At 37.9% G+C, this 10,489-nt stretch overlaps 1 protein-coding gene across 2 annotated transcripts in view; it reads right to left on the minus strand.

Moving 5' to 3' along the window:
• Positions 1 to 1,385: 1,385 nt before the first annotated feature.
• Positions 1,386 to 10,489, minus strand: part of RNGTT (RNA guanylyltransferase and 5'-phosphatase) — a 433,116-nt gene continuing 424,012 nt past the window's right edge. For both annotated transcript variants that reach the window (XM_006902058.1, XM_006902059.1), the window contains 2 exons: positions 3,224 to 3,347; positions 1,386 to 1,552 (listed from right to left, as the gene is read on the minus strand). In XM_006902058.1, the coding sequence (XP_006902120.1) occupies positions 1,386 to 1,552; positions 3,224 to 3,347 (291 nt within the window). The remainder of the gene's footprint in view (positions 1,553 to 3,223; positions 3,348 to 10,489) is intronic.

A 10,489-nucleotide genomic window follows, 5' to 3' on the forward strand; every position in this document is an offset into this window, starting at 1 on the left:
TATTAGATTTTCATGTCTGATTGTATTAGTAGAAGAATACCTATATTCACACACACACACACACGTGTGTGTGTGTGTGTGTATTTAATTCAGATCATGAGAATTTGCTTTAAATTCATACATCTAAAATTTGTACTTCTAAAAGAAATACATTGGTCTTTAATTGGTTATTTCTCAGACAAACCAATCAGAGCAGTATCAACAGTGGCAGAGGACCAAATAGCTGCTCTTTATATTCATTAACCTATTAGTCAATGGTTTATGTTTTAGATATGTAATAGCCTCAAAATGGAATATAAACACAATTCTGGCTTTGAAAAGAAGTACCTTGGATTCCTTTATGTTCAGTCTTACAAATGTCTATTTCTTGCCTCTACATTTATCAAGCAGCAGGAGACCATTTTCTAGTGACAATATTTTATTTCACTGACATTACCTTCTAATCAAAGGAGTCAGTTGGCATTCACTTAACTGTTTTGTATGAGGGAAGGAACACAGCATTATCTCTATTTGTTATCACTCTTTAAGATCACAGTGAGTTGTGTGTTTTAAAAGAATTTACTACTGAAGTAAGGCAGAAGTAAAGTTGGCATTTAAGAAATTAAAAAGAGAAAATCTCCTAGGAGAACAACACAGAATGATTTTGTGATGTCTATCCAAGTTCTCTGAAGTAACTAAGAAAGAGATACCAGAATGTCCACACTGGGCATCTTCATTGTCATTCAAACAATAGATACAGACAAAAGTCATCAATATTCTTCATTTAGAAAGGATGCAATTCACAAAAATGACATTTTACTTTTCACTTTTTCTTTCACATTCCCACAAACAATTCTTAACATACTGTAAATCATACCAAGTTGTTTACTATAGCACAGTTAGCTGGTTTTGAATACAACAATCTCAAAGTACAGGAAATCCATGATAAATGATAGCAAGAAATGTTTAATAGCATTACTCAAATATTTTAAAAGAAAAGTTTTCCATAGCCAAAATAGAACTACTAAAATGTAGTGTTCTATAATCTCAGAACTGTAGGCTGCAAGCTTTATAAATCAAAGGTGAAAGTTATCCATATATAAACAAAGCTTCTTTTTATCAATTTCAATCTTGTTTAAAACTTTGGATATTTCAATCTTCAAATTTCACAATGTAAGGTAAGGTTGAGTTTATCAGATGTGAAGAAAATGTCTTAAGTCCACGATGTACTGTAGCAGTAAGGAAACAAATAAATCAAATATTTACAGGTTGGCCAGAATACCTTTTCTTAAAAAATATATATATATCAGCTAAGGTTTTTCTTCTTTTACTCTGGTTGTAAAAACAGAACAAAAGCATTTTCCTCACTTGTCTCTCCACTCAGCCTTGAAGTTGGGGGGCTGGTCTTAGGTCAATGGGCGTGGCGGTCTTTTTGGAGGTGGTGGTGGCATAAGCTCTGTGTCAGGATCTAGATGATGTTTTTGCTTTTGTCCTTGAGAGGCTGCTACACATCTGTCAATGAACTCAAACAACATTTCCTTGGTGACAGGGTTTGAAATGCTGTTGCACACAGCTGCAGACAAAGAGAGATATGTGTCTCACATGAAAGTTAAGTAGGCTGACTTACCCCAAACATATAAAATTGTGGAAAGGTTTACAAACTCAATAAACCGATATTTGAGTGACATGCTTCTTAGCTAAACTAGCCTCTTTCTCTCCATGCTTTTCACATAAATGTTTTTCTAGAAGACACTTGCACTTTAAAATGTTTGAGCATGTCTTCACTATGGTTTTTCTATCCTTTCAAACAGTTCTTAGAGAGTTCTAATCTAACACAGTACATTATGTATAATCCAAGCTCAACTGAAACTTCTACTGGAAATGTGTGCTTCATTCTGTTTTTCTCTAGGAAAGAAGTCCACTCTCTTAAACATATAGTAGGTGAGTGCCAGACACAATTCTCATTGAACTGGAAAGTTTCACTGTAGCTGGCAGATATTATTTTACTATAACTTATCTAGAATAAGATATTAGCATAAGATTACCTAATATATAATAAAGCATCTTCTCTTAAGTGATCAACTGTTTAATACCAGCCCTTTTAATTTATTTATTTAGAATAAGAGCCACTGGCTTAATTAGCACTACTTTTTTAAATCAACACTACTTGTCTGAACAAGGTGGTGAAGGAATTAGGAAAGATCCAGTGGGGACCTGAAAAAGAGGGGCTGATAGTGGGTACAGATCAATGGTGAATGGTTTTATACAAAAATAACATATAGGAATGAAGGAATGTGTGAAACACAATGTCTATGAATGAAAGACAATACATAAGAATTTTATATGCAAACCAATATATAATTAAAAATATGTAAACAAAGAGAACAATAGTAGCTTTTAAATTGTAAAACTCACACTGGTAATTTCTATATTTGCTTATAAGCTTATCATATAATCATCATTTAGTGAGTACTCAGAAAGTACACAGTTCTATTAACCTTTGTATTTGCTTCTGTAACTGCTTTTTTTCTACTCCACTAACTAGGAAATCCAGACAAACAACTGCTACTACAAGTGGTTTGACATATAGTTCAAATAATTTGTGTTGGCCCCATCAAAGACTCTGAATTACCCTTTCCTCTACTCATCCCACCCTCTACCCAACAAATTGTGCGATCCAGTGTGAAAAATAATGTATATGAACTTTGTAAGTAAACCAGTATAAAATAAAAAAAAAAAGAATAAGAAACAAAAACAAAACAAAAACCCCCAAAACCCCTTAATTCCCACAGCATTTACCCATTTTCCTAACGAAAACTCTGAAGACCAGCTTGAGCAGATTTTTTTTTTTATTTTGTTCTCCACTGTAAAGCTATTCATAGGAGCTGGAAATTACATTTTCTCCTGCTATTTTGTCTAACACTATTAGCAAACAATGAGTTTTACAGTTTTGAATAGATCTAAAATTATCATGGCTTTTGTTGTTACAAAATATTCAACTTGTAAACCCCTCTGCTGAGTGCCTAGGCCCAAGCACACTAGTCTAGAGAGGAGGGTCAGTGAGGTACTGGACTTGAACAGGGCACAGATGAGATACACAACCTTTCCATCAAACAAGTGTGATGACTGAGTGACTATATGCCCCATCAAGTACGTAAACAGCACCTGTTGTTTCTGATACTCTAGCTTCCTTTATTTTTAAAAAGGGGGGGGGAGAGAAACACTGATAAGTTGTCATACTCACCCATGGCAGTGTTGTAGGCATTAGGAAAACTTTTGTCTGTTCTCTGCCTCATGAAGACCCAGCTGTTATTCTCAAATTTGCATTCTATAATTTTATTGTCATATTGTTTTAGCTCTTTTGTCACCTGTTTTATAAGAGTTGAGAAGAATATTTAAATCACTGAAAGGCTCTGTGCTTCTGGTATGTTAAAGACAACCCACTGCTGTAGAGTTGATTACAATTCATAGCAACACTTTAGGAAATGCCAAAACACTAAAGTAATTTTTCATGCAAACTCTTATCATCTTAAAGGGTCTAATCAAGCCTAAAGATATGGTGTGCATTCTAATCAAGCCTAAAGATATGGTTCACATGCTCATTTTTCAGACACTTTATAAATAGTCTTGAAAAATGGCTGTCAATATAAAGCTCTTAAAAGAATCTGAGCATAAACCAGTAACTTCTGGGCCAAATGCAAATATGTTACTACAAGGATAAATGCCTTCAATATTGTCTGTGTCCTCTACGGCTTTCAGAATTGAGCATGCCGTTTAGGTTTCACCAACTTTCAGAAAGGTCTTGCCACCCAAACTCTATGCCAAACTCTGAGAAATCACTTTACTAGTTAAAAAGAAATTACATATAAAAGTAAACACAAAGATCAAATCAAGGTATGTATGTCTGAAATATTTTGCTTTTCAAGCAGTGACAATTACCCAAAAATATATTCTTTAGATTACTTTTCCATCTCTGAATTAATAGGAATTTTGAGATAAAGCTAATTTTAACCTTAACTTTAAGCGTATTTTTGACTACTCCACGTCAGACGATTTGAATATGGATTACAAAAACTCTATCAAAGCTAGTAAGTATCCATGGTAACTAGAGAATCTTTTAAAAGATATTTCATCAGACTATGAAATAGTTTTCATAAATAGTAACCTAAACTTATCTTTGCAGTTTTCAAATCAAATGCCAGTCATGATAATATTTTAATTCTGTCCTCATCTTTCACAGCTAACAAGTTTTCTTCACAATATAGTAGATTAATAGCATTTAACTTCATTAGCATTCTTTAAAATGCTCTCATTTTTCTACAAATTTATTCACTAATACCTAGGAAGATGTTGAAGGGAAGTAAAGTATTTAATGACGCTTTCAATTCACAGATTAGGCAAGTGTCTGTCTTGACAAAAATATACCAGACTGTATTCCTTTTCCCTTAATGAGTAATACACGTTACTGGAATATTTGCATGCTCACTAACTCCAAAAAGTTCAGTATATTCAGTGACTACAGAACTAGGCCTACCCATAAAACTGATGTTTTACTTAGTACGCCTGCTCAATTTTCTTCTCAAATATACATTACCTCAGTCACAAATATTCCCTTCCTTCCTAGGGATTTTAGTTTTGATACACTATCTTTACCAAGTATTAAGCAATCAACATTTAATTTATATCATCTGATGACCTAATGGTAAGGAGGTGTGCCAGCTCTATGGGGAAAAGATGAACAATTTCCTTTTGTATGATTTACTGCCTCTGAAAATCTGCTGGGTAATTAGCTATATATATCAGATGTGGTAATTGGTTCCAACTTGATGGTGTATAAGAAGAAGTAAGTCTATAGTGGATTTTTTAAAAAAATCTTTTCTACTGAACATCTATATGCAGAACAGATCATTCAGGAGGTTGGAGTTTATGAGTAGGAATGTGGCATCAGGATCAGAGGAAGACTCATCAACAACCTGAGTTATGTAGATAACAGGAACTTGTTTGCCAAATCTGAGGAGGACTTGAAGCACTTGCTGCAGAAGGTCAAGGACTTCAATCTTCAATATGATTGAAGCTCAACATCAAGAAAATTCTCACCATCCCTAAGAAACCATAACCACCACCCAAGCAGATAAATGCACACCCATGTTTACTGCAGCTTTGTGCACAATCACAAAGAGTTGGAAACAACCCAAGTGCCCATCAACAAATGAACAGATAGAGAAGCTCTGGTATATTTACACAATAGAATACTATGCTGCATTAAAAAACAAGGAACTCATGAAATATTATACAAAATGGATGACCCTGGAGGACATTATTCTGAGTGAAATATGTCAGTCACAAAAGGACAAATATTGCATAGTGCCACTGGTGTAAAATGGGACAGCCAGCAGGGTTGAGGGGAAATAATATATAATGCATTAAAATAGATGAAGAAGAGAACTGTTCAAAAGGGATATATGATTATGATTAGGTATTATTTGTCATGACAGGAGCCCACAATGAAGGCTGCATTGTGGACTGGACTTGGGGGGAGGGATTATATAACAATGAAATAATTTTTCTTTTACTTTTCAAAGAGAAGAACAAATTGGGAGGGGGAAGGGGGGGGAAAGCGCAACAATGAATTAATGGAAATCCAAAGTAACTGTAAACTTTCATTAAAATTAAAGAAAAAGAAAATTCTCACCACCAGGCCAATTGGCAGCGCCATGATAGATGAAAAAAAGAGACTGAGGTTGTTAACAATTTCTTCTTGCTGAGCTCCACAATCGACATTCTTAGGACCAGAAGTCAGGATATCAAAAGAAAAGGAAAGCTTGCTATCAAGGATTTTTGAGAGTGCTAAAGAACATGAACCCAATCCAGGTCATCGTTTTCTCAACTGCTTGCTATCCATCCAAGAGCTGGACAAGCAAGACAGAAGAATAGATGCCCTTGAGTTATGGTGTTGGAGAAGAGTACTGAACATACCATAGACTGCTAAGAGAATAAACAGGTCTGTCCTGGTTGGTTGCTGGAAGTAACCATTTTGATACTTTATCTCACATACTGTGGATACGTTGCCAGGAGGGACCAGTTTGTGGAGGAGGACATCATACTTGGGAGGGTGGGGGGTCAGGACAGGAGAGGAAGACACCCGATGAGATAGACTGACTCAGTGACTGTGACAATGGGGTCAAGGTGTTAGAGACACCGAGATAGGGCAGGGTTCAGAGCTAGTGTTCATAGCGTTGCTGAGTCAACTCAAAGATACAGAACAACAACAATAATATTGAGTATATGTCTATGTTATTTGAATCCATGGATACCTTGGGGTTAAAGGACAGTCAAGTGAAAGTGGGTGTGGAAACTCTGAAGCTTTTAAATGAATAGTCCACAACTAATACCTGGATGAGGGGCCCACAGCAAAGGCTGGTTAACATCTCAATTGCTCCACATGTACCACTACCCTGTTTTATTTTTTTACAGATTTTTAAAAAAAAATTTTAATTTCATGGTAGAATTATAGGAAGCTGCACTCTAGTGGCCTAGTGGTAAGGAGTTGTGCTGCCATCCCAAAGGCACAAAATTCTAATCCACCAGCTTCTACGTGGGAGAAAGATGGGTAATCTCCTCCAGTGTGACTTACCACATCCGGAAACCAGCTAACTGGGTAGCTATGAGACAGCTGACTCAATGGTACACAACATTACAGTAAAAAATGGTTTCTTTATAAAGTATATTCATCTACTGGAGAAAGTGAATGTGACAAAGTAACACAAGCCAGACCTACTGCTTATTTTTTTTAAAAAAAGGTCCTCTAGTAGAAGCTATTGATGTTGATACCTCTATGATTAAGAATGACTGTCGCTGGGGCCTAGTGATAAGAAACTGCACTGCAATGTTAAAGATATGTTCAAATCCACCAGATACTCCGCAGCAGGAGGATCAGCAATATCTTCCTGTGTGATTAACTGCCTCTGAAAACTTGCTGGAGAGTCAGCTATGGGTTGGTCCTCATTAGAAGGTACACAACAGCAATAACAATTGTGTAAATAACACATTTTGCATTTGCCAGGTTAGAAACAGTGATAGGAGGGTTTCTCCATGAATGGCAGCGTCTTTTAGGCATTCAGGTAGCAATCTGATTAACCAAATAAGGCAATTTAAAAGGAAAGCCATTAGAAACCTTACCTATCTAAAAGGTCATCACAGAAAGCCAGACCTCCAGGACACAAAATTGACACTAAAACCACTAATAAAATTAGTTTTTATTAAGTCTTCATATAAGATCACTGACTGACAACAGGCTAAAATCTGTTGCCATTATGTCAATTCCGATAAAAACAGCACTAATTTCTCCCTCTTGTTTTCAAGGCTGTTATGTTTACAAAAGCAAACTATGGAATCTTCCTCACGAAGAAAAGCTGTGGATTCAAATAGCCAGTCTTTTGGTTTAAACCTGAATGTGTGACCACTGGACTACCAGCACTCCTCAAACATGTGAGTACTGGGTATTGGTAACAGGGGAACATAAAAGGGATTTTTCTGTTTTCTCTGTGCTTTGCTATATTGTCTATAATAAACATGTCCAATTTTAATAGTCTTTAATAAAAATAAAAATATACTCACAAACTCCTAAATTATACTCCCTAAAAGGTGATAAATATTAGGATTTGGGTTTTTGTTTGTTTTTTTAGAAGTATACATAAAAAAGGTAAGAAGGTGAATACTGATATGGGAAATAACAGCCCTAAGACAAGGTCAGGTCCACAATTCCTAAGTGTGCTCTCAGGTGCTGGGGTTTTGTAACAAACGTGTAAGGCACAACAGAATAGTTTCAATTTCTTAGGGAAACACAGTGACATCTGTTGGATGCTGTGCAAGCTATTAGTTAAATGGAGCTCAGCATTTCAATAGTAGATTCCATCACAACACATCTTGGCTGAGTTTTTGGTTGTTGTTGTTGTTATGTGCCGTCGAGTCGCTTGCGACTCATAGGGACCCTATGTACAACAGCCCTAAACTCTGCTCTGTCATGTGCCGAACGCACTGTCTCCGACACATCCATCCCGATTATTCCAGTCACTATATCAATCCAGCTCATAGAGGGCCTCCCCCTCCTGGGCTGTCCCTCCACCCTACCAAGCATGATGTCCCTCTCCAAGGTCCTCTTCCTCCTTACAACATGTCCAAAGTATGTTAGACGAAGCCTCAGAATCCTTGCCTCCAAGGAGCCGCCTGGAATAACCCTCTCCAGGGTGAACCTGTTTGTTTATCTAACAGTTGATGGTACCCTCAATACTCTTCTCCAGCACCACAGCTCAAAGTAATCAATTCTCCTTCTATCCTCCCTAATTATTGTCCAACTCTCTGATGCATAACAAGTAATTGCAAAGACCATGGCCTGTATCAGATGCACCTTAGTCTCTAGAGAGACACCATTACTCTTCAGAACTTTTGGAAAGGTCCCTAACAGCAGACTTTACCAGCACAATACATCTTTTAATTTCCTGGCTACTGGTGCCAAGAGTGTTGACTGCGGAGCCAAGCAAACTAAAGCTGTGAACAATCTCAATATCTTCACCATCTATCCTTATGCTACCGATTAGCCCAGTGGTGAGAATCTTTGTCTTCTTGACATTGAGTCTCAATCCATGTTGGAGGCTGCAGTCCTTGACCCTCTTCAGCAAGCGCTTGAGGTCCTACTCAGTTTCAGCAAGCAGGGTTGTGTCATCTGCATAACACAGATTGTTGCTAGATCTTCCACCGATCTTGACCCCACATTCCTCCTCATAGAGCCCAGCCTCCCGGATAATCTGTTCTGCATACAAGTTGAAAAGGTATAGAGATAGGACACACCCCTGGCGTACACCCTTCCCAATTTTGAACCATGCAGTGTTGCCCTGCTCTGTTCTGACGACTGCCCCTTGGTCCAAGTATAGGTTTCGCATTAGCACAATTAAATGTTCTGGGATTCCCATTCTTCTCAGAGTCAGCCACAGTTTGTTATGATCCACACAGTCAAATGCCTTTGCATAATGAAGGAAACACAGATAGACATTCTTCTGGTATTCTCTGCTTTCAGCCAAGATCCATCTAACATCAGCTATAATATCCCTACTACCACGACCCCTTCTAAACCCAGCCTGGACTTCTGGCAGTTCTCTGCTGATGTGCTGTTCCAGTCGTTTTTGGATAATCTTCAGTAGAATCCTGCTTGCATGTGAAATCAATGATATTGTTATACTGTTTCCACACTCTTTTGGGTCACCCTTCTTTGGAATGGGAACAAATATAGATCTGTTCTCCAGATTTCTTGGCACAACTTGGTGAGCACGTCCAGGGCAGCATCTGCCAGCTGAAATATGTCAATTGGTATATCATCTATTCCTGGGGCCTTATTTTTTTCCATTCCCTTCAAAGCAGCCTGAACATCTTCCTTCACCATCATAATCTCATGTTCATATGTTGTTTCATAAAATTCTTCTGTCTGCCAATTCCTTTTGATACAGTGACTCACTATATTCTTTCCATCTTCTTTTAATACTTCCTGGATCATTCAATATTCTGCACAAAGCATCCATAATTACAGCAACTCGAGGTCTGAATTTGTTCTTAAGTTCCTTGAGCTTAAGAAAACTGAATACGTTTGGGCCCGAGGGCCGCAAAGAAAGACCTGTCTACACACTAGTTCTACAGCACACATCACCTTCACTTGGGAAGCACAACCACTAAACTTAAGAGACACTGGTGACAGCATAAGAAACTATCAGCAGATGATGTGTTTGGAATCACAGAAGCCAAGGAAGCTTCAGATATAAGCTATCAGATCAAGGGCTGGAAAATGGGAGATAAATGTTGAAGGGAATGGGTATAAGTGTATGGGTATCCTGGTGGATAATGGAGCAGTAAATAAGCGGACAAAGACACTTGTGTCAAAGGCAGGGACAACAATGATACTAATGGTTAACTCCACAATAAGGGATATATCTTCCACTTTCTGTAAAATGCTAGTCTGTCTGATACTGCTCTAAATCTGAACATTCTGATTAAGACAGACTAGGAAGAAGGATTGGCCATCAACTTCTGAAATAGCAGGACTCTGAAAACCCTATATACCTATGTCGAGTTTTTGGTTGTTGTTATGTGCCGTCGAATCGCTTGCGACTCATAGCGACCCTATGTACAACAGTTTTAAACTCTGCTCTATCCTGCTCTGTCCTGTGCCAATCGCACTGTCTCTGACACTCCCATCCCAATTATCCCAGTCACTGAATCAATCCACCTCACAGAGGACCTCCCCCTCCTGTGCTGTCCCTCCACCCTCCCAAGCATAATGTCCTTCTCCAAGGACCGGTCCCTCCTCACAACATGTCCAAAGTATGTTAGACAGAGCCTCAGAATCCTTGCCTCCAAGGAGCCACCCGGATTAACCCTTTCCAGGACAAATCTGTTTGTTTTCCTAGCAGTCCATGGTATTCTCAATACTTTTCTCCAGCACCACAGCTCAAAGGCATCAATT

This window comes from Elephantulus edwardii, unplaced genomic scaffold (genome assembly GCF_000299155.1).
Source record: "Elephantulus edwardii isolate Elephantulus edwardi_28Jun2011 unplaced genomic scaffold, EleEdw1.0 scaffold00363, whole genome shotgun sequence".
Classification (NCBI taxonomy): domain Eukaryota; kingdom Metazoa; phylum Chordata; class Mammalia; order Macroscelidea; family Macroscelididae; genus Elephantulus; species Elephantulus edwardii.